The 26,083-nt window shown below is 35.0% G+C and overlaps 1 protein-coding gene across 1 annotated transcript; it reads right to left on the reverse strand.

Annotated features, from left to right (window-relative positions):
• Nucleotides 1-10,914: 10,914 nt before the first annotated feature.
• On the reverse strand, nt 10,915-25,725 carry LOC144452379 (uncharacterized). The gene is made up of 6 exons (XM_078143471.1): nt 25,710-25,725; nt 24,136-24,224; nt 21,082-21,183; nt 13,243-13,595; nt 11,985-12,130; nt 10,915-11,217 (listed from the first exon to the last, which is right to left on the reverse strand). Exons 1-6 carry the CDS (start codon nt 25,723-25,725, stop codon nt 11,021-11,023), a joined length of 903 nt encoding a protein of 300 aa, XP_077999597.1. The 3' UTR covers nt 10,915-11,020.
• Nucleotides 25,726-26,083: the final 358 nt, after the last annotated feature.

Consider the following 26,083-nt stretch of genomic DNA (forward strand, 5'->3'; position numbering starts at 1 on the left):
TGCATTAAATTTCTCAAATTTACTATTTGATAATATGAGAATGTGGAGGATAAATACACTGATATTGAAAATGTAAGTTTATTCTTTTTGAGGAAAGTTATAGATATATATCTGTAAGATAGTAGTATACGAAAAAATAAAGTCATGTTTTTTTCAGCACACTTACAGAAGGTGTGGTGTTTATGTGATTTGCTGTAACTATTACAAGCTCACTTGCATTCTCTCTTCTATTTCTGTGACGTCAGTGGACCAAACTTTGATATACTTCGTCAAATATCATATTTCAAAAGTAGCCCACCCTGCCGTGATTTCATTTGAATATTTCACCAAATAAATATATTTTACAATGATAATGTAGCTTTCTAAATAGTTATCTCAAAACTTTTGTCTTCTGGATAGAATGTTACATTACCCACTATCAGCGACTACACATACACCAAGGCTCTCGTTGGGATGTTTTCAGTCCATCGAATTTCGAATATTTGTCTTCAAAGTGTGGTGCCATTTATTTTAATGTTTCTCGTGAGTGGTATGAGCCAATCCAGATTGTGAGTCTGACCTGTTTTCTTAAACAACGCCCTCATTGGCGAGATCAGGAAAATAGCACGTTGTCAGTGATGACAAGGCTGTGACACACAAGTGCGTAAATTATAATGTATCATTCAGACTTTTAAATCAAGTGGTTTATCGTGCCATTTTACTTTAATATCACATCTTCAGACTCCAGCCTGTAAAAAGTAAGATGAAGAATTGAAAACATAAACCAACATGTTCACAGAATCATTTTAAATCGACCAACAGACTCATCAGTTTGTAAGATGTTACTTGAGAAACAATTGTTATATAGAAATGATGTAGTGACTGCACATGTGAATATTTTGAGCGCATATATACGTGACGTAGTTCGAATCCACTCTTGATATCCGAACGGATTTTCCTTGACCCCCTTTGGTTCGAATTTTGGTCGAAATGAGTGCAATGAGACAATTTACATGGTTACGTGTTGTTGAGTCCACAATAATGTGTACATATGTTAAATATATCTACAACTTATGATGTCGAATAAATGCACTCCATAGATACATACCATAATAATTTGCTCCCTCACACGTTTCCCCTACGTCCTCTTGGGGGTACGTGTGCACTGCCGTTGCCGCAAACGGGCTCGGTGTTTTTACGACCGCTACTCCATGCCAATAGGCAGTGAAGCAAAACAAGTTCTTAATGATATGATATAAATAACCCGAAAACATTGACCCGTGAAAAGTTAGAAAGTGGTTTAGTTTTTCCCCGGCCGTAAATTAAATCTGTTGATTTTTATGTCTTTCATGCATCTTGTAGACAAATGCCGTCATTTTTTTTTCTTTTTAGAGACATGTTTCACAGGTGCGTTGTATAGTCCATGCTTTCATGTGCCTTCGAAATAGTTTTAAGGGAACGAGCAGAATTTACGGGGGAGGGGGCTGAGCAGAAAATATCATAGTCAAAACAAAGAATTTGCACCCCCATTTGCTGTCTCAAAAAAAGTCATGCCCATGCACATTCTGGAAATATACAATCATGGTACACTACATTAAAATAACAGTGGCAATCGATTTCTGATGAAGTGAACAATTTTGCAAACGTACGTGGTATAAAACGACTTCCCTGAGATTTTGTTGAAAGTGAACTTCTCCCCCCCCCCCTCCGCCGTATATTGTTTGTTCCATAATTAGTCCGACAGTAGCGATGTATAGATAGAGACAATCTATGGTTAAACAATATCTGACGTCATGACTTATCGACAGTACTGTCACGCTGGTCACCACGATGAAGTCCGCAAACCGCTCGGGAACCGCCTCAGGGACCATATTCAAACTTTATCCCGTCAATAAAAAGTTGATGATTTATGAGACCGTCAACAAACATTGGAACTTATATGATACTAAAATAACTACCAATCGGTAAAAACTGCATTCAGTAAGGGTTGTTTAGGCATAATTATAAAAGCCTGATTTCCATGCAAAGCACGGTCCGGTCAAAATGTGAATAAAATTGCCGGTACGTGTGTGTAACTTATTTTCTCATTTCATATTCGTTTTAGATCGTAATCTTCGTACGAGCAATTCGTAGTTATTTAACGGTTTAAAATTTTCCCTAAAATGAACGCTTTTAAGAAAAAAAAGTATCAGAAAGATAGGTAACGAATTGAATTCTCGGATTTAATCGGAGACATCGTTTCTGTAACCTTTGCCGGGGGTCATGTTGCAAGCTTAATCGACGAAGGGAAATTTTTTAAAAACCTCCAATTGCTGTTTCCGGGCCAATAAAGTGGATTGTCAGTAGAAATATAAACGTATCTCGATACATAGATCACAGTAATTAAAGTAATAAATATATAATGGTTATATATAGTCCATCGTTTCGTCATACAACCCCTGTTCATCCATAATTTGGTCAAGATAAATTTCCTAAGTTGAATTTATTGATCGTTCAATATTTCAAATTATGTATTGTATTGCATGTACAGAGTTCTGCACGACTTCGTCTTCGATCGAAGTGACCCAGGGGTCAACTGCCTATTATGCTTGCCTGATTGGTTTTGATCTTATCGCCATATTTATCTCTTCTATCTTTCTGACTTTTCTATACACATTAAAGACCGCTCCCGTATGCATTTGTTCTCATCGGAATAAAATTGTCTAAAAAAGGCCATTTGGAGTCAATCAGAGCGATCAGGCGGAACGACAACTCTGACAGGGTGGCTATTAAGGGAATAGTAATTTTTTGAATGCCCTAAACATGGTCAAATGTATTTATCACCGCCCTTCTGCATATACACGTGTAATATGAGTAGCAATCTCACCGGTATGCATACACGTACCTAAATAGGTCGGACTGACAAGTTGATAATTATTTCATTCATTTAGATATTATTTTTATACAATATACAATCTTCTATTCTAAAATATCTCTGTAAAAAATGAAATAATTAGAAAATAAAGTAAATTTAACTGCTATTTTTAATCACTACATTTATTATGATATCTATGCAATTATTTTTTGTATTGTATTATAATAATAATTATGAATTATTATATTATAATCTATTCTATGCTATGTTATGTTCTATTTTCACCAATGAATAATTGTTTACTGACTAATGTTAAATATTTCTCTTCTCTCTTTTCTTTTCTCTCATTCTCCTTCACTTTTCTTCTCTCCTCGTCGTGCTCCTGTTGCCTCTCAATCTCTTCTCATTTCGTCTACTTTCCTCTCCTCTCCTCTCCCATTCATCAGCAGTCGAACCAGCTAGGCCAGACTCCTTCTTACTGTGCATATGACCACTTAAACGTGATGAAATCACCACCTTGTTCAACTGTAGTAGGTGAGAATGGATCTTGTGAATATCTTACTATTCAATTAACCATCTTATGATACCTTGCACTAATTTAGTAAGTACCCGAGTGAATAGCAGTGACATTGTCTGAAGTGATACCTAATTTAACCGCATACGCTTATCAAGAATCTACCCCCCCCCCCTCCTTCAACGTCTTCTATCTAATTTCCATCGTGTTGTATGTGTATGTTACCTAAACTCGAAGTCCGAATATCATCAAACTATCACATACGTTTTGTGACCAAGAAGTATATATGTCACTGGGTCGAAGCAATTTCTCAACAACGAAGAAATATAAAATCAAACTCCGACCTACCTACCCTAAATTCAGAAGCCATGTTATCGGAAACAAACATTTTTCTTTTCTTTTTACCTAAATAATCACTTCCTGGAGATTTCATTGATTTACCTCTGTGTTTGATAATAACAATGCACAGTTCAAAATCTTTTGATTATTTATACTCTTAGTTGTTCCTCGCTCTTTGTCTTCACATTCCCAGCTAATGATTGGTTAGCTTCATATTAACGAACATATGAATTTCAAACGTCTTATTTCTAGTACTGGCTACTGTTGTACATGTAGTTTTGGGTCCTTCGATGTGTAGGTGGAGTTTTTATTAGTTTTCATTTAAATCGTAAGCTCACCTCATGATGATCAAATTTAAGACACTTTACCCAGGATTCGGTACATCATCGCAAATGACCACTTTACCGCAACGAAGAAAACTTCTACAGGGGATACTAAACCCATTCCAAATCAATATAGTCGTACAGGATATCTACATGTGATACTAAACCCATTCCAAGTCAATATAGTCGTACAGGATATCTACATGGGATACTAAACCCTTTCCAAATCAATATAGTCATACAGGATATCTACACGGGATACTAAACCCATTCCAAGTCAATATAGTCATACAGGATATCTACATGTGATACTAAACCCTTTCCAAATCAATATAGTCGTACATGATATCTACATGGGATACTAAACCCTTTCCAAATCAATATAGTCGTACATGATATCTACATGGGATACTAAACCCTTTCCAAATCAATATAGTCGTACATGATATCTACATGGGATACTATACCCATTCCAAATCAATATAGTCGTACAGGATATCTACATGGGATACTAAACCCTTTCCAAATTAATATAGTCGTACATGATATCTACATGGGATACTAAACCCTTTCCAATTCAATATAGTCGTACAGGATATCTACATGGGATACTAAACCCTTTCCAATTCAATATAGTCGTACATGATATCTACATGGGATACTATACCCATTCCAAATCAATATAGTCGTACAGGATATCTACATGTGATACTAAACCCTTTCCAATTCAATATAGTCGTACAGGATATCTACATGTGATACTAAACCCTTTCCAAATCAATATAGTCGTACAGGATATATCTACATGTGATACTAAACCCATTCCAAATCGATATAGTCGTACAGGATATCTACACGGGATACTAAACCCATTCCAAATCAATATAGTCGTACAGGATATCTACACGGGATACTAAACCCATTCCAAATCAATATAGTCGTACAGGATATCTACATGGGATACTAAACCCATTCCAAATCGATATAGTCGTACAGGATATCTACACGGGATACTAAACCCATTCCAAATCAATATAGTCGTACAGGATATCTACACGGGATACTAAACCCTTTCCAAATCAATATAGTCGTACAGGATATCTACATGGGATACTAAACCCTTTCCAAATCAATATAGTCGTACAGGATATCTACATGTGATACTAAACCCATTCCAAATCGATATAGTCGTACAGGATATCTACATGGGATACTAAACCCTTTCCAAATCAATATAGTTGTACATGATATCTACATGTGATACTAAACCCATTCCAAATCGATATAGTCGTACAGGATATCTACATGTGATACTAAACCCCTTCCAAATCAATATAGTCGTACAGGATATCTACAGGGGATACTAAATCCTTTCCAAATCAATATAGTCGTACATGATATCTACATGGGAAATGAAAGGGGCACAAGTTGAGTATATACTACATATTTAAAGTCACTCTTAGTATTCCATTTTACTGGAGCATACGTAACTTATCACCTGCAATTGACTGAACTCAAACCGGATATAAAAAAGTCAAGGAATCTACACTAGACAATCAACTGTTGTGACAAAACCAGAAGGCAGTTGTAATGTCATAGAAGGCATACATTGGCATTAACATTATACTAGAATAGTTTAATTGAGGTTTTATGTCAGTATTTTCATTTGAGTAAAAGGTTTATAAACTCGGTTTGTACCACTTTAACACATCTGAGTGATACCAAACTCATATCCATAGTCGTGATTAAACTACTTATCGGTGATCAGTTTTAATTTACAAACCCTGACGTTAATCCATCTTCGTTAATTCATATATAATACTTTGGAGATCAATAATAAATATTACCTTAATCAGATATCAATTTTTTCCCAATCGCCATTAATCACATTTTTACAAATTTATTGGAAATACTAATTTCGATTTATATGACTCTGACCTCTACCCCTCAGGACTTTATCACAACTCCACATCACTTATTCAGATAATACATTCTATCTAAATGAAATTTATATTCATTAAGGTTTTTATCGTTCAGAGTTTATCGTCTCCCGTGGCTAATATTATTCAATATTTTTTCTTTGACGACAGAGATTGCATTCCCAGGGCAATTTCAATTTTTCTCAGTGAATTTTCCTATTTCTTTCTAACAAATAGGTTGTTATAATCTTGGATGCCGCGATATTAAAACGACTAAAACAAATCTATAGCAACATGGAGAGATAAGCGGTTAGAAATAAAATTAATCGTGCGAGGGCGCGATTTCAATTCGTCCCGCTGCCACACAGCGCACAACGTATACATTATTCACGACACACGAGAATCTTGAAAATTGTCAAGCTATTTAAGACACTGCCAACTTGAATAGAGGAGCCACAAAACCATACAGAGCGTGAAAAATATGTTAAAAACACACATGCACTTTACGAGTCATCTTTATGAAATGTAAAGAGATAAGAAAACGCACAAATAATCATGGACAACTTGAAAGATTGAGGGCGTCATTATTTTCAAAGTTAATGTTCTTCCTGTCGACAGCATGATCTAGCACGTCATGTTTTCGAATATTTGGTCATATTTATTTTAGAATAAAAATCTGAGATAAAAGCTTGCATGGCTCAATGATCGTAGAATAACTGTACGTGCATAAACCATGAATTGTTAGAAGTAATTACATAGTACTTCTAATGTAGATATCATCAATACATTAATCAACAAAATAATGCATTGCCAGACTTCACTAGAATTATCAAATAAATCATGGCTTTATACGTTCCAAGATCTTCAAAAATCCAATGACAATACTCCATTACACTAACGAAGTAGAAAGTCTACTGGAAAAGGTGGACACCGCCTTCCACCACCACCATCCCCATCACCAAATGTTCGTCCTTATCAGAGGTTGGACATTCTCCAGAGAATTTGCGGTTGACCAAAACACGAGAAAGCCACGTGGTTCATGTTGAGAATAATACTCTGTGTGTGTGTGTGTGGGTGGGGGGGGGGGGGTATTATAAATTATCTTTTGTCTGTAAGTATAACTTCCATAATGACATAATGCAGAGTCCAATGATGGGTCAATGCTATCTGACGCAGGTAACGATTGAAGTCCAGACAATGTCTATCATACACACATATTCAGAGTTATAGCTTGCACCGAGTTCGTGATTTGTACATAGCCCTTATTTTAATAAGGGACCCCTTTATTTCCAAGCTTGATTAATTCGCAAGACAAATACAAAGTCGTTGTTCATTTATAGACGTTGTGCTGATGGTGGCAAATGTGTTCATAGACAAAAAATCATATAGAAAATGTTATGTCTATGTAATCTCTGTCTCTCTCTCTGTCTCTCTCTCTCTCTCTCTCTCTCTCTCTCTCTCTCACCCTCTCTCTCTCTCTCTCTCTCTCTCTCTCTCTCTCTCTCTCATATACACGTATCACACACTCCATGTCTGCACGTGTGTGTCTGTGCTTGTGCACGCGTTTGCGTATCTTTTTCTGTATCTGTCTCTCAACCCCCCCCCCCCCCTTCAGCCAGCTAGCCATGTATCGAACTGCGACTACAAGTACATTATGTTATGACAGATAGATGTATGTTGTCTCTTCATCGTTCAAGTCATTGCATCCATACTGGGTTAAATGACAATTAACCTCGTAGTCTGTCGGATGCAGGCAGATTTTATGAACACGAAGGTGTTGCAAATGAGCCCATCAAAGGAAGATAATTTATTGTCCCTGGCTTTTAAATTTGACTGATAGCATCTTTACGACCCTAAGGACACGTGACAATTCATCCGTCAACAACGTTTGACGTTGGGGAAACGAGAACTGTAGAGTTGTCACTTCTTAGAATATAGCTTTCACGTTAGGATCTGTGATGTCAACGTTGTCCATTTCAAGGCTTCATACAAATTTTTGTTTTCAAATTATGTTAATTTCATCGTCCTTTTGTCGTTGCTTGTCAAATTGTCCCAATTTCGACATTTTCTGAATTTTTCATCTTCTTTGTTGTCTTTTGTGAAATTTGTCGTTGTCAAATTGACTAATTTTGTCACTTTCATCATTCGCTTTCTCCCTTTTTTGTGACAATTTTACTATTTTGTTATTGTTGCTGTTTAGTCAAATTGTCAAACGATTATTTATATATATATATATATATATATATATATATATATATATATATATATATATATATATATATATATATATATACATGTCACAAAGGTCACCAATTTTAAATAAATGGTCCAACCAGAAATCTACAACCCTTCAAGTTCTTATGGAACTGTGACAATTCAAAGAATAGTCCAACCACAACCCTTCTCACTGAACTGTTACAACTCAATGAACCATAGAATTAAAACCCTTCTCACTGAACTGTTACGAATGAATGGCCCAACCATAGAATTACAACCCTTCTCACTGAACTGTTTCAACTCAGGGAATGGTCAAACCTCAAAATTAGGGGACCATCGTTGTAAAACATGTAGCCTCACTACGGCAACAGTTGAACATACTCCCAAACAGGACTTGTGGAAGCTGTCTGTCTGTCTGTCTGTCTGTCTGTCTGTCTGTCTGTCTGTCTGTCTGTCTGTCTGTCTGTCTGTCTGTCTGTCTGTCTGTCTGTCTGTCTGTCTGTCTGTCTGTCTGTCTGTCTGTCTGTCTGTCTGTCTGTCTGTCTGCCTGTCTGTCTGTCTGTCTGCCACAGCTCCTAAAATATGGCCCTCCCCTGAGAACATATTTGTAAAAAGTGACCCCCATTCCCTGGCCCTCCCCCTTGTAATTACTGAAGGCTCCCTTACTGTGCTAGGCGTCTCGGATATAATATGGGACGATGAAACCCCAACTTGTATTACTAGGAGCAAAATTTGAAAGATATTTTAAGACGTTTAGTTTCCAGGGAATTTAGTCCCCGAGCGAGGCGGATTCTACCTCTGACAACTTTCCATACAATCTACATACTAGTGAATAGTAGATGGTGCTATGCATAGAATTCCACGTCTACGATTTGGCCGCTGCATAAATGAAACATTTCACTGGAAAAGATTGTATAGAGTCAATGAATGTATGTTTTAAATGTTTGTCATAGATCGAACCAAGCGTTGGAAATGGCTGGCTGCAATGCATCGATGAAGAAATCAAAATCTCTGTCTGGGATTTTTTTTTATTTCCGTGGAAAAAGATTTAGTCCACTTGGAATCTGTAAATGTCCATGTATCATGTCCTTATTGTGCCTGGAAGTTTACAATAATCTTACGATACACAAACAATTATCTTGACCCCATCTGACAAACCCGTCTAGAATCATAACATGGCAAATTCATTCTTTCCATCCGACTGACTATCACATAACGATTTTCATTGTTAACGCGGGAAAAGTTATCTGACGAAAAACGTCAACCAGAATGTTTTACCTCAGGCATTGGGCGCGTTCCTGTTGCAGAAAACAATTTCTGGCGGTAGTCTTTAATATTTGATGACGTATGGTATGACTGGTGAGGAATTATTCATGAAGTGAGCTATCAATGATTTGATATGTAGTAAATATTTGAATAGCTACATACTTGGTGTATTTTACACGAGTTAGTGAAGTACTGAGGCGTACACAAATCAGATTTCCTCAAAGATGCAAGGGGTCACCCACTTCTGAAGATAGCCTGTGAACCCCAGCGTTTAGGTACAATTGAATCCTTTCGAATAGAGCTTAATGGAGAACAACCAAGACCTCTGGTCTTCACAAATCACAACCTATTCAAACATTTCCTTATGGATACCTCACCTCAAAGATAGCAAAATCGCTTTTCTCACCCCGCGGGTGATTTTGATATTTTTTTAGAATTCAAAATCAGCGAAAATGGTGAAGTTATCATTTGCGATAAATGCTTGTAGGGGTATATCATTTAATCAACTATACTTCACTCCAAGATAACACGAAAGTTGACCCACGTTTTCGTCAGAAAATACCCAGTAAAAGTAGTGTTTGTTTTTTAATTGCTGTACTTACGATGTTATCGCCTAAACCAAGACACTTTAGAATTCGATAAAAGACATTGTAATAGTGATAAAGTAACATCATCTTCCTCTTTGCTTTTAGAAATTATCTACTGCGATGTACAGACAAGAACATTCCAAAGTGCTGGGGGAGGGGTGATCACGTGACGAGTTCTGACATCACATTCATTTATCGCCTTCAGTTTATACAAAGGTGACTTGCAGATAAATCGGGAATACTCAACTTTTTTTTTATTTTTTTTATAAATATTGATTTCGGTGACGCTGGTGACTTTCATTCTTCACACTGTTGCTTTACTAATACTAGTCGAAGTATATTTCTGGTAATTGCATATTGTATTCAATAATGTGAACATCATGCATGGCCGTATTAAAATTGGTTAATAGATAATAATGACAGACAGACAGACAGACAGACAGACAGACAGACAGACAGACAGACAGACAGACACATATGTACACACAGACATACGTACATACATACATACATACATACATACATACATACATACATACATACATACATACATACATAGAAGGAACCGAACAACACATTATTAAAGCATCAACGCATTTAATTTACAAAATACAGAACACCTAAGTTTACATATCACCATATATACGCAATTATTATTCACTAGATTTAGACTATTAATACGTTATAAGCCATAGGTCGTATAAGCTGTGAAGTTTTTCTATTGTGTTGCCGTGGTGATAGATAACACAGTTTAGAGGTCAAAATGTCATCCCAGTTGGAAATGGCTAGTCGAATTGGTCATAATCTCTTCAGTTTTATTTTTAAAAAATCAATGTTAGGTATTTATAAAGTTCTGTTGACTTTTCAAAATATTCTTCGGAGTTTTTGTTTGTGGTCATTGGCTTTACTTGGCTTGTCTTGGAAGTTTTGATAGCATCGGCTTGGGTTGTCTTGAGAGTTTTGATTGGTCGTCGGCTAGGGTTGTCTTGAGGGTTTTGATTGGTCGTCGGTTAGGGTTATCTTCAGAGTTTTGATTTGTGATCATCGGCTGGAGTTGTCTTCGGTGTAATTGACGCCATCAGGGCCTGTGTATATTCTTTAGCCTTTTGTCGAAGCAGTGCAACACTTGAAGGTCTGTGATAAACACTGATTTGTTGACCAGTGTATGGACTGACAAATGCACAGTTACACTCAGACTCGTTACAACCATTGACTGCAGCTGAAATAGAATAGAAATACACATTATATAGCATTCTTACAACTACAGTGTAGTTTAGTAATGCAATGTCTGCACTATATCCCGTTCACACCAATCACCTGTTTATAAACTTACCATTAAAGAAAATTTGTTTGGCCTGACGTAGGTAAATGCAGCTGAATAACTACAAACTCCGGAAGAATGAAAAAGCACAAAATTAAAAATGGGGGAAAAACTCACTCTACAATTGTTGCATCTATGCTGCACAATGCTTTAAAATAACCCATGTTATTTATTCTGTGCTTTATTCAATTTTTGATTAAATGTTAATAGAAATGCATATTTTTTCTAGTATAGAGAATTTATCATACCAGATACTTCACCGCACCAGTTCAATATAAAGTCGATGCAATTGTGTAAATAGTGTACTCGTGAAACAAAGGGTTAAATACTTGAAGTGGTGTAATATAAGTTCACGAATTAACTTTTCACTCTTGATGGTCGGAGTGCCATACAAATAGAAAAACACCTTAAGACTGTATACGATTACTGTATGTCACCACTTCTTGCATGCTTTGTTGGTATATTTCTATTTGAAACTTGGTTGATAACAATTCTGTTATTAACATTTTCTTTTCTTTTCAATTTAATTTCAAACTCGTTGATTCTTGACAGACAGTTGACAATGAATTTCCTCTAGGGTGACACTGGTCCCATGAAACAAGTTTGTGTCTATCGCCCTCAGGTTTTACGAAGGGGAGTATGTGTGCGTGTGGACTGACAATTACCTCTGTGTATTGGGTGTAGAATTTCACTGCTTTGTGGACAGACTGGTTTCCAGCTACATTGTCTGCACAAAATGGCGGCTGTTGATTCTTTTCTGTTGTCTACTGGCATGCTTGGGATCTCCGTGCCAGACGATGAAAGTGTCTCGCTGTAATACAATGAAAATGAGCCAAATTAAATGAAGTTTTTATTCAATGATTCTTTTTTCGACAGAATAACTCTTATTTGATATTCTTTGATCTAATATTTGTGGAAATTAAGACTATGATGCAATCCCTGCTATTTTCTATGTATTCATTTGTGTTCTACAGTGTTACTCACTCTGGGAGCCTGAAGGACTGTATAACTCGATTCAGTTTATATTTTACCATCCTACAAATCATGCCACCACTGGTAAACCACAGGGGCGTGTAATATTTCTTAGATTGTTGTTTTCCAGGTCTACAGACTAAATATAACAACCTTTTGAATATATATTCCTAGAATCCTACCTGTACAGGGGAAGAGATAGTATACGTAGTACTATAGAGATTGATACATTTGTAGCAGCAAGATTCGTATGATATTTTTCTAAGAAAACGGAAATATAAGCAATAATACACGCCCCTGTGTGGTAAACCGTCAACATTATGCATTTTCATGATTCAAAATTTTGTTCATCAAAGTAAGATTGATGAATCTTCAATTCATGATATTGAGCTATTTATTTAAGGATCTTTCAAAAATCATCCAAAAAACGGATTCACATTTTTTGGGGCATAGAATCCTACACACTTGTTTTGTGTACATTTTTGTTGTGAGACATTTTAATTCTTATCCTACAAAACCGATTTTACGTTTGTACCATGGTAATGTTTGTACCCTGTAAATACAAACATTTATATAAAAAAATGTCGTCAAATGGAGAAATTGAAGAATTTTCGCAATAGTAAATGCATGGCACTTACATAAAGTAAATCGTCAACAAAAGAACTATTTTTCCTTACTACATACTGGCTTTGTATTAATAGCACTACATATTACTACATACTAATTTGAAATTGATTGCACAGGTCTGAAACATTTTCAATTTTGGACAATTTAGTTAGAAAGGGGAGGGGGTAGTGGGTGTTTGGGTGTGTGTGTGTGTGGGGGGGGGTCTGTGGCCTAACTAAAAGAATTTAGTTTTTTTTTATCCTACATGGAACTATTGATCTCATTCCTATATATGCTACCAGGCAGATGAGATCAGTTTACGAATGGGAACTTGCTACTACATACCGTGTTCCGTGTTCATTCGTTTCATTATGTCTGCCTTCTAGAGCAATGGCATCGCAATCTTCCTGTGATGAAGGCCCTGCTGAATGCCCACTGTTTGACAAGGACAGTGACGTCACAGTTTTGTTATCACAACTATCGTAAACTTTGCTCTCAATTTCTGGTTCATCCTCCATTGTATCCTCCGTGACATTTATGACGTCATCATCATCCATATTTTCCACGTCTTCAGTACAATTCGGATGTTCAGTGAAAGAGCCCTTTTCTGTTTCATTTTCGTTCTCAGACGTTGACGACTCTTCTCGTTTGTTTTTTCCCGCCTTTCTCCATTTTGCACGTCTGTTCTGAAACCAAACCTAGCGGAGGGAAATAGTTTAAAATGAATCTATTAGGATTTCATGTACATAGATTTCATTTCGAGATTAATTTCTTTAACAATTTAAAATGTTTGATAAACAAATTATAACTTTAATGCATATCAATCAAAATGAATCAGTCAGATAATTCCGTCATATTGAATTTAATTTAGCTTTGCCCGGGAGTTTAACACAGGTATATGAGAGTAAAATACGTTTTACAGTGTTGTTTTCATAAAATGTTACAGATACCATCTTTTAACAAAGTAAGCTTTAGCAGAAACTATTATTATACGTGTATGTATGTATGTATGTATGTATGTATGTATGTATGTATGTATGTATGTATGTATGTATGTATGTATGTATGTAACATGTATGTATGTATGTATGTATGTATGTATGTATGTATGTATGTATGTATGTATGTATGTATGTATGTATGTATGTATGCATGTATGCATGCATGCATGCATGTATGTATGTATGTATGTATGTATGTATGTATGTATGTATGTATGTATGTATGTATCATGTATGTATGTATGTATGTATGTATGTATGTATGTATGTATGTATGTATGTATGTATGTATGTATGTATGTATGTATGTATGTATGTATGTATGCATGTATGCATGCATGTATGTATGTATGTATGTATGTATGTATGTATGTATCATGTATGTATGTATGTATGTATGTATGTATGTATGTATGTATGTATGTATGTATGTATGTATGTATGTATGTATGTACATGTATGTATGTATGTATGTATGTATGTATGTATGTATGTATGTATACATACATACATACATACATACATACATACATACATACATACATACATACATACATACATATACATGCAAAACACACCAGTCTCCAAGGGCTTATTCCCAACGTTTCGCTCAAGTAACCAATTTGAATTTAACTAATGTTTACTAAATGAAGTTTTCTTAGGACATTGCAAGTACGGTAAGCTTTGAATAACGTGTCTCCAGTTTTAAGACCTTAATACTACACACAGTCATTAAAGTCACGATGTTTTATCTATACTATCGTTTAAGATAATAACAAATGATTGCGTACACAATTGCCATATTAACATGACCTTTAAGCATTGCACGATTTCCGATCATTATGTGTAAAGGCCTACCCTACAGGTATACCCATAAACTCGTTGGATTCTCTCGAAATCGTAATGGGATTTACAAATATTTGCACCCAATGGAATAAATACTGTTTGATAGATTTCTTTTCTAACTATCTTTGTAGTTGAAAATGGTGGAAGGAAAGGGGTTAATTACAGTGTTTGGGAAATTTAGGTATAAAATTTGGCGGGAAGTTTTGGCGGGAAGATGACGCAATCTAAAGAAAGAGTTAATGATTTGTAAAATTAGACTTGATAAGATATTCTGTATCTGTCATTGGAGAACAATTTCATTACTCGAGTTTAAACTCCGAATTACAGTATTGGGCAAAATAATAGTTATATCTTGCCAATGTCGGTAAATGTCAATTGCTGGCGGCACGACATCTTTATTAAATTCTGTAGGTCAACACGGTCTAATAATGACCCCTAAATGCGGAGGGATATTGAATAAAGATTGTACCTCCAGGGTCCGACGAATTATTTTAGCTCATCTGCGTAGATTCTCAATTGTGAAGTTAATCTGTGTAGATACTGTATACGTTTAAGAGAAGTAAGTAACCCCATGGAGTGATTGTCGTCAAGAAAATATATACTAGTACTCTAATAAATTTGACAGAAGTTCACAAATGTGAGTATGCAGTTCTCAAACAAATTGTTTTCAAAAAGAAATCAAACGCATGGGCCTGTCACAGTAAAAATAGAACTCAAAATTTTGTTCAAGTTCACAGCATGATATTTTGCTCCCCCAACCCCCTCCTCAGGTTCAAGACATTGTTTAACAAAATCAAGTCTTTTTAACTTGTCGAATTCTTTAATAGCGCGTAATTTAATGAAAAGAATTCTATGATCTTATCGTTTCGAATTTATGAAACTGTTCGTGAAACATTCTTGTATTGCATTGTATTGTATTGTATTGTATTGTATTGTATTGTATTGTATTGTATTGTATTGTATTGTATTGTATTGTATTGTATTGTATTGTATTGTATTGTATTGATTGTATTGTATTGTATTGTATTGTATTGTATTGATTGTATTGTATTGTATTACTAAAACTTTTTTGCAGGATACACTCCCATATACAAAAACACAGCTACACTATTGCATTGTATTGTATTGTATTGTATTGTATTGTATTGTATTGTATTGTATTGTATTGTATTGTATTGTATTGTATTGTATTGTATTGTATTGTATTGCATTGCATTGTATTGTATTGTATTGTATTGTATTGTATTGTTTGTATTGTATTGTATTGCATTGCATTGCATTGCATCAATTTGTAATTAATGATAATTAACGATGTAATTAATTAATGATAACAAATGAAAGTGGTTGACCTAAAACTCACACGAAAGTCTACGATTTGACAAGGACTCCTAAAACGAGGAAACACTCTATAAATGCTAGTCAGTAGAATGCTGGAGTTAAATGAATATGAAAACTCACAGACAGAAAGACTGACAGACAAACAGGCAGACAGACAGACAGACAGACAGACAGACAGACAGACAGGCAGGCAGGCAGGCAGGCAGACAGACAGACAGACAGACAGACAGACAGACAGACAGACAGGCTGGCAGAGATACAGACAGACTGACAGACACTCATTGTTAGAATCAAAATCTAAATGTGTTTAAAATGTTAATTATGGCACCAGAATTTGTACCAGTTTTACCAACAAAACAAATACTATCATATACAATAACTCGAAGTCTGTGATTAGTGACAGAGACAGTTTACTGCAAAACTTCCAGATAGTCTGTACAGTGAATAGTATTCTATGCAATGAAGTCTATGATAAGTGACAGAGACAGTTGACTGTAAAACTACCAGGTAGTCTGTACAGTGAATAGTATTCTATGCAATGAAGTCTGTGATAAGTGACAGAGACAGTTTACTGCAAAACTTCCAGGTAGTCTGTACAGTGAATAGTATTCTATGCAATGAAGTCTATGATAAGTGACAGAGACAGTTGACTGTAAAACTTCCAGGTAGTCTGTACAGTGAATAGTATTCTATGCAATGAAGTCTATGATAAGTGACAGAGACAGTTGACTGCAAAGCTTCCCGATAGTCTGTACAGTGACTAATGTAGTTATGAGAAAATATGTGATTCATCAATGTGTACTTGGAACTACGATAGTTTATTTGTCTGTCCATATAAACTACTAGTAATTACTCTGTCACGTGTTACACCTAGGAGCGAAATATAAAGTGACCATATATAAGACAAGTTGGTATTTTATAGTTTGGATTTTTTATCATAAAACAACTCTACTTTGTTTTACTACTTTTAAAAAACCCAGTGTGATACAACATCATGTTTGTAACTCATTAAATTACAAAAAGCTAGAAAGTGTCTGAAAAGAAAGTATATAATTATATACTCAGTATATGTAAAAATGTTTATGCTGGAGTAAAGAACGCTCATGAGTCTATGAGTCGTCTGGTGATCGCAACAGCGTGAAACACTGTGTAACGGCTCCTGTGTATTATTTTGATTGATACTGTGATATATAATATCACAGTATCAAGCAAAATAATACACACTACGGTATGTATATATATATATATATATATATATATATATATATATATATATATATATATATATATATATATATATATATATATCGTATAGACCAATCTATATATATATATTATATATATACCTCGTTGTCTGATGATATATACGAGGTATATATATATATAATATATAATATATATATATATATATATATATATATATATATATATATATATATATATATATATATATATATATATATATATATATATATATATATATATATATATATATATATACCGTATAGTGTCATAGCTGAACTTCAAGAAGTGAAATTTCCGATTGAAATAATATGTTAGATTCCCTGTGAGGAGATCTGAAGGCGAGACCTATTTAGATAAAACCCAAACAATCACGACACTTCAGAAATGAATAATAATAATATTATGAAGAAGACTACAGCGTGATTGGTCTATAATTTCCAATTAGTAGCCGAGGTCGATGACGCTTCTTGTTTACTCGATGTGTTGAAATGAGCACAATATAAAGAAGGCTTCACGGAAATTATTTATACACTGTCATTTAATTTGTCTTTTTAATTAAATTTGTCGACTGTGATTAGATATATCAACAGTCTATCGTCGACCATTAACTGTCCGTTGTCGGGTACAAAGCTAATATGTCTAATATTGAAGTATTCGGACAAATTAACGATACACGGTTAACGATGTGATGTGGCGGAATTGCAAATAAATGATATCCGTGAAATCTCATTGTGCGTGCATGGTAATACTTGGAAAGTCACAATGAAAATGTTCATTTGCATTTTAAATTTTAGCTTTGAGTTGTACAATAACACGACGCGGCGAATGGCTTTACTACTTTACTAAAAATTGAAAAATATGAAAAATATGACATATTAATATACACACGTATCAAATTTCATCATAACATAAACAAACAATATTTTAATGTTTTTGCTGATATGTTGAATATATAAAGAACAAACTGTGAAAATATGGAGTCAATACCTTGATTTTTAACAAAGTTATGACATTTTTACTAAGTAAAGAATGGGGATGAAAAATAGCCTGTGCAACAACCTTAACTTTATCCATAACCAAAAAATAATTGTTTGGTTCCGGTTACCCGACCCCACCTAGCTTTTCACTCCTGACCCTAAACCTTTTTTTTACGTATTCGAGAAAAAAATAATAAAAACGCAAAAGTTGTGAAGTCTCGCGATAAATAGTTGATAGTGAAACTGACATCAACTTAAAAAGACAAAATAAAAATGTTCTTCCTGTCATGGCTATACATCTGATGAGAAGAAATAACAACACAGAGACTATTTGGACAACAATGGAAAGCCTGAACTAGATACAAAGAAACAAAATATAATAAAATAAAATAAAAAAATCTACCTACCCCACCTAATAGTATTCTAAAACTTAACGTAATCCGCATCACACAATTTTTTTTATTAGGCCTAACATAAACTGCGATTTTTACATTGTAAATGTATTACCAAGACTTTGCTACGAATTGATCAATATTTCAGTTTGTTTGAACTTACAATTTGTAACAAATTGTTCACATTAAAAGCACAGTTGATTGACCAATCACGTTGGATTAATTGACAGGTGCCATTGAGAAATCAGCTAGCATGTTGTGCCAGATGTGCCAACAATACATGCACGTTTCACAGCATACTAGTATTACTACAACAACTCATGCACGTGTCACAGCTTAAGATAAACAAAATATGCCAACACTAACATCAATTTCGTTTCTGATTCTTCTGCATAAATTTTGTTTAGAAACATTCAAATTTGATGTAGAGGCTGTTTATGAGACACGTGCACATCACGCAGACGAAGTATACCGTACGTAGGGATGGCACGTCTGAAGAGAAAGCTCTGAAAACCCAGGGAACAATATCAACGGGGGGAAGCGCTGACATCATCGAGAAGATTGGCCATCCTTTACAACAATTTTGGGTAAAAAATGACGTTGATTTGTGTCGTCAAATGTTGCCATGATAACCGAATAATGTCCCACCATAAATACTACAGTTTCCTGGCGTAATACTGCAAACTGAATCACTCTCATATACTTGCAACAAATATCAAAATATTTCCACAGCTAATTTTTTTCAATAATTAAGAGGTGAATTTTGGTTGCAGACGATGAATTGTGACTGTTATGTGACAAATTGTCATAGTTGTTATTTGTGACATTCCATATTTTGTGATCGACATCATAGAATTATGTGGTCATTGGTCACGTGAGGTTATGTTTTCTACTCCATACTAATTTTAGTTAATTTGAGATTAATTCCCAGACAGCTTGCTTTTATCTTCTCTATACTTCACACGGAAAAGTCACAACTTTAACGACAAATTGAATATAGTTTCGAAATACAAGCAAAAAATCTAGGCACGAAAATCTGGCGCGACAATTCAGAAAGTATATATATATATAGCAGATTGATACTCACCGAGTTATATATATATATATATATATATATATATATATATATATATATATATATATATATATATATATATATATATATATATCGATTATTTGAATTTGAATTAAAAAATTGTAGGCTACCATTTTTGGCGCGCAACAACTCGTCACTTATGGAACTTCTGTAATCATATGTGTTCGAGAGTTGACGCCACATTGATGTCTGTCAGCAGAGTGCTTATCCAAAAAATTGACGTGGGATTTAACAAAGTGTTGTTATGAAACTCATCATCCCTTCAACTTATGACCTTTGTCTTACAGGGTCAAGAAAACTCTCTCGGTTTACATATTGTTGAAAGCTGCACAGCCTGTGAAGTATCTGGCCATGCATACACCGTAACTATAAAGTCTCTATGTCATGGTAAGTGGTGCCGTCTTGTCGACTCGCTAGTTAATCCGTAAATTTTCAATGATTAAAGTCATCGGATTACAAAACCGGATTAGCCTTTGGTCACCCGATTTGAGTAGTGTCACCAAAGCTGTCATTTAACTTTGGGTTTCTCCTCCTACGTGGTATTTGGACTGATGTTGCAACGTCTTCACTTCGGATCTCGATTGCTCTTATTCTGTTACTGCAGTCTAACCAAATTTATTTGCAAATGTTTGATAATTGAATGAAACGTTCAGCCTAATCGTATAACATGTTTATTAGATTATTTAAACTCAATTATTTTATCAGCCCTATGCACCTGTGTCGTTTGTACCCTTGGGGTCTGCACAACCAAACAGTAATTAATGCACTTTTGATCCAAGATGGCCGCCTTTGATAAATCTTTTATCTAATGCAACTGTGTATACGTAACACTGAGATATGCATTACACCGACGGACAACATGGTTTATTTCTTTACTCATTTCACGATTGTCGCGTTTCGATATGAGGTCGCTTGAATATCACCACTGTTATCGCTCTGACACTGGAAACATTTATATATTGTTTGACTAAATGCCAACATTTACTGATTTTTTTCACCAAAACTCTAGCGTGGTTTATTCAAAAGTGAATTGCCATGGGAAATTAATATGTAAAGGGGAGATAGTCGTGTTGCTATCTTTCATGTTTCGTCCCCTTTCAATAGTTTAGCGAAAGAAATGTGAACATTGAACTCAAGTTTTTGAGCTTTGTCCTGAGTTACATGCACTATCATGACTTGAATTTGAACATACATTCTGACATCAACTTCTAAAGCTGTGATAAATTGTCACGGAAAAATATGACTAAGCGCATGCGCATAGTAGATCGTAAATCTGACACGAAACTTACCTGTACACGTGCTTCTGTTAAATTTATTTTCATCGCCAAGTCCTCTCGAGTGAACACGTCTGGGTAGTGAGTTTTTGTAAAAGTGGCTTCCAATTCCTCCAGCTATATACAAACAAGACATATAAATTTAAGCCTTGATAAGGGAAAGACATGTTAAGATAGTCCCTTGCACACTTACAAATACACACACACACACACACACACACACGCGCGCGCGCGCGCGCGCATATATATATATATATAAACGAAGACACAGACATGAGCATACAAACACACAGACGAGTGAATAGTTATGTACACACACAATCTGATTAAAATCTGATGTAGTGAAATTGGCGCGATGATTTATCCCTGTACCACTTTATAGGCACAAGGCGCTTACAGAACAAAAAAAAAGAACAAACTACAATAAAAAGTAGGAGGTAATAAACAGATTGGTATATACACTATATACACACTCGTGGGCACTGGAGCCCCTAAATATGAATATTTTACAAAAATAACTTCCTAGTTTTGTACTGACATTTTGTGAAAAGGATGACGTCATTCCGTTCATCATACTTTGATAATCTGCATTTTCAACGGCGTTCCATTGTCACTTGTTTCGTCTTTAAGGTCCTTTGAGTTTTAATTTGAAGTTTGAACGTTGAAAAGTCGGATGGGATGATGAAATAAGTCCAAAGAGCTAGACATCACTTGCTTACTCTTTCACAACGTATTATTGAAAACAAATCCGACACATATAATTGAATCATGGAGTATCATAAGTAAATGATATTGGACAAGACGTCATCTGAGGAGAGTTCAAGGATCTTCAATTATAGATGAATTATCAAACTTTCACTTATCAGTTTGCACATATCAAACTTTTGCATATCGCTTTCCATATTTCAACTTTCTTGTAAATTAGAATGATCAGTTCCTTATTTATGAAAAGGTATTAAAATAGGACCTCAGTCGTTGTCACATACACTGAACAATCCATATGATCTGTGAGTCCAAAATTCTGTCGTCAAAATTAGTTTGAATTTTCTGTCATTTTTTCATCTCACTTTACCGTCATTAAAGTAGAAATACTCCAAATTATGAATGACCATCAACAAAAACAAATCCAAAGGTAATCACATAAATAATCGTCAGTTATATAGTTTTAGTAAATTAGTATCAACATTTGACCTGTAAGGATATTTACTAAACAATAAACGAAACTAAGTAATTACATTCCCGCCAAAAATTTGAGAATAACAATTCTGTTTTTCTGTCGCCTTGTTAGCATATTTTGACTCAAATTCAGACTAAATATGTCTTAAATGACAGCAAAAATCCTTAAATAATACATGTGTATCAAAATGTTACCGTTAAGGTGATGGTAATCTTTACTAAGCAATTCACAAAAATAAGTCTCTATATCGTTTGTGCTGTAATGAAAAAGTTCGTCACGTGCACTGTTAACGAACTCATGACAGACAAAAATGATTCTGATGTGGAAATATCGGCTGGCTAAAAGAGCGAGACGGTGAAAGTTAAAGATACGTATCTATAATTTTATTAGTGATAATAACAATTTGATATGTGATTTGTATTCTGATCAGAACTTTGACGGTGCTGTTAACACGTCGTCAGTGACTTTAGCATCGTATATCGTCTAACACCGTGCGCAGACGACACTACACTGACATATCGTACAAAATTGATGTTTATAAATCTCATAATACAACACGTTGTTGGTAATAACTAATACCGGTGTTTCCTTCGTTCTCGTTTGGCGAAGATCATATATCCATGGAAAGCTTTTGACACGAACAAGAGGTGTAAAAACACCGTTAGCACGCTTTTAGTTGGCAAACATGCCCTCGACTTATGGGGGTTAATCCCAATCTATAGCATATATAACATCACGTTATGATGCTGACACCGAGAAGACGATAAATTGACGTAGAGGTCGCCATAAAAGTGACATCTTATGATTTATTAATGTAGTCTTAGTGATCTGATTTCGGAAATTCTGCTAGCAGGATTTGTATCCACAGAGGAGTGCTACCTAGAATGCATCATCTTACAACCATAGCCCCCAACTATAACTTAGACTATGTTTTCTTTAAATAGCCATCAATAGGCACGTACAAACCATTGCATTGAATAAATGGCTGATAACATAAAAGATACCCCATTCGTTGCAACATACTCTTGATGTTAACGAATAAACATTAGAGCATCAAATGTAATTTAACGATAAAACTCCCTGATTGGCATCATTAATCATATTGATAAGGAATAGCTTGTCCGTGTCAAAATGTATGGCGTGAAATCTCTCTTAAGACTACATGACATGTAACTTGCGTCATCTGCTGGACAGACAAAGACCCAGACACAGACACAGACACAGACTCTCTCTATCTATCTATCTATCTATCTCTCTCTCTTCTCTCTCTCCCTGTCTCTCCCTCCCTCCCTCCCCCTCTCTCTCTCTCTCTCTCTCTCTCTCTCTCTCTCTCTCTCTCTCTCTCTCTCTCTCTCTCTCCCTCTCCCTCCCTCCCTCCCTCCCTCTCTCTCTCTCTCTCTCTCTCTCTCTCTCTCTCTCTCTCGTCTCCTCTCTCTCTCTCTCTCTCTCTCTCTCTCTCTCTCTCTCTCTCTCTCTCTCTCTCTCTCTCTCTCTCTCTCTCTCCCTCCCCAATTCACATATCAGTAACAAATGAAAAGGACTTGTATAGAGAAATTGCAGAGGACAAAACCCTGAACACTATATATATATATATAGAGATATATATATATATATATATATGATTGAATCAGACGTAACTAATATACACTCAAATATCAAAGTTTCATACTTTAAGCTAAACCTATTTTTCGTAACCCCGGTGGCGTTTGTGTTGGTACCGTCTTGTGTTTTTTCCCATCTAGTCTTACCTAGTCAATTTGTTAATGCGTTCATACCATGTTTTCCTTATCAAGTGTTAGTGCCATGCTTACCTTGTCAAGTGTTCTTACACTGCTTACCTTGTCAAGTGTTCTTACACTGCTTACCTTGTCAAGTGTTCTTACAATGCTTACCTGTAGAGTTGAAAACGTTGTTCTATTGCGTCGTTGTTTTCTGCGTAGAAAGATATCATCGATTTCATTACCATAGGGTATCGTCGAATCTAAAATATATAAATATATATAATTTACAAAAGTTAAAATAAATTTAGACGAACACAAATGACCATGACTAAACTTTACATTCAAGTGAGATCCTCGCGATCGTCTTCTGCCTAAGCTTACAGTGTATATAATAGAGATGTTGTAAAATAACCAAGTAAAATAATTACATATTTATGTGAATTACTTTGCAATAACATGTGATTTTTACTTGTTGGCTGCATGATTATAAGGAGTCGAAATCTAAATCATATTTGAAAAGATTGCAGTAATGAAATAAGATTAACTCGTTTCATTTTAAAGCCGTTATTCTGAAATGATATCAATATTGCAGTTGTCAAGTTTGTCTGTTTATCGCGTCGGTTAATCAATATGCATGGATTGCCAAGTAGTAATTTGCATATTGCTTTTTTTTGGTTTAGTTCAGGCATCGCTTGGATATCATTTTCATACGAAATATTACTACAGTTTTAAATGTGTTGAATGCGATGATAGTAGTTGACTGTGTATGTAAATACGAAATGAAAGTAACATATTTTATCACGTAACTAAGTGTGTGATGTATACAAACTAAAATTAATATTTTATCAAGTGTGGTAAAGTGTCGTACCGCCCTCTATGTAGTGTGTACAACTACAAGTTGTCTATTTATTTATTTGTCTATTTATTTGTCTGTTTATTTGTCTGTCTGTCTGTCTGTCTGTCTGTCTGTCTGTCTGTCTGTCTGTCTGTCTGTCTGTCTGTCTGTCTGTCTGTCTGTCTGTCTGTTTTGTTTGTTCGTTTGTTTGTTTGTTTTCTGGGATTATGTAACAGTGTTCATTTTGTGAGAGTACACGGATTGCATGTCAATATACGATTCGTGTTCAGTCCTTTAACTGAGTGGATTATTCATGGACAAGGAGAAAGAAAGTTACACAAGTACTCATCAGTAAGAACAGCAAGGCGTAACGACAAAAACAGTCTTAACAACAACAACAACAACAACAACAATAACAATAACAACGTCATCATCATCGTCAAAGAAAGAATTATGAGGGAAACAAGTTACATAATGTTTAGTGGTTTACATTCATTAAAAATAATGTCAAACAATGCTAGGCTCGATGTAAGCCTGTTTACAAGATTGAATTTGTTTTTCATCACAAATATGACACGGGGTGATGAAAGAAAGAGAACGAAGATTCACTCTATCGAGTAATAATTGTATATGATAACTAAATGAATGTTACAAAATGTAACAGTATGACTTGCATTATAGGGAATGACCACAGTTCACGTCAGTCCTACAGCCAGATGTTAAAATATCGCTCTGTAACGTATTTTTGTTATCACCTTAGTCAACAAACAAACAAACAATCATTCATGAGGGTAGCAATCCGGAGTCGGTAGGCCACGACTTGAGCGGTTGAGAATACGCACTGGAAGATAGATAACTGAGATATGTGTCTGTGTCTTCAAGTTTGAATGTATTGGTCACAAAATCCTACCACACCATCGAACCATTTTTATTCTACGTCTAAATAGCTGGTGAAAGCTCTAATGTGTATAGTTGTTGATCATCTAATTGGCATGGTTTAGTAATTAGAATAATTCTGTATGAAACAAAGGGAGTCTTTCAACGTGGTAAATGTACAGATTACACCCCTTTAAGAACGACTCAAATGGATTTGATTAAAATTCTGATCACGTCCATAAGAGACCAATATCTTGCTCACAAATAATCACCTTCTAGAGGGAAATTTGATTAGAACTGAAATTACTATAAATAACTTTCTTTTAATTCCAAAAGAACAGGACACTAGATGTGCTACTTTACCTGAAATTGTCAAAAAGAAATCTCGGCTTGTTCAGAAACTGTCTT

This window comes from Glandiceps talaboti, chromosome 22, assembly GCF_964340395.1.
Source record: "Glandiceps talaboti chromosome 22, keGlaTala1.1, whole genome shotgun sequence".
Classification (NCBI taxonomy): Eukaryota; Metazoa; Hemichordata; class Enteropneusta; family Spengelidae; genus Glandiceps; species Glandiceps talaboti.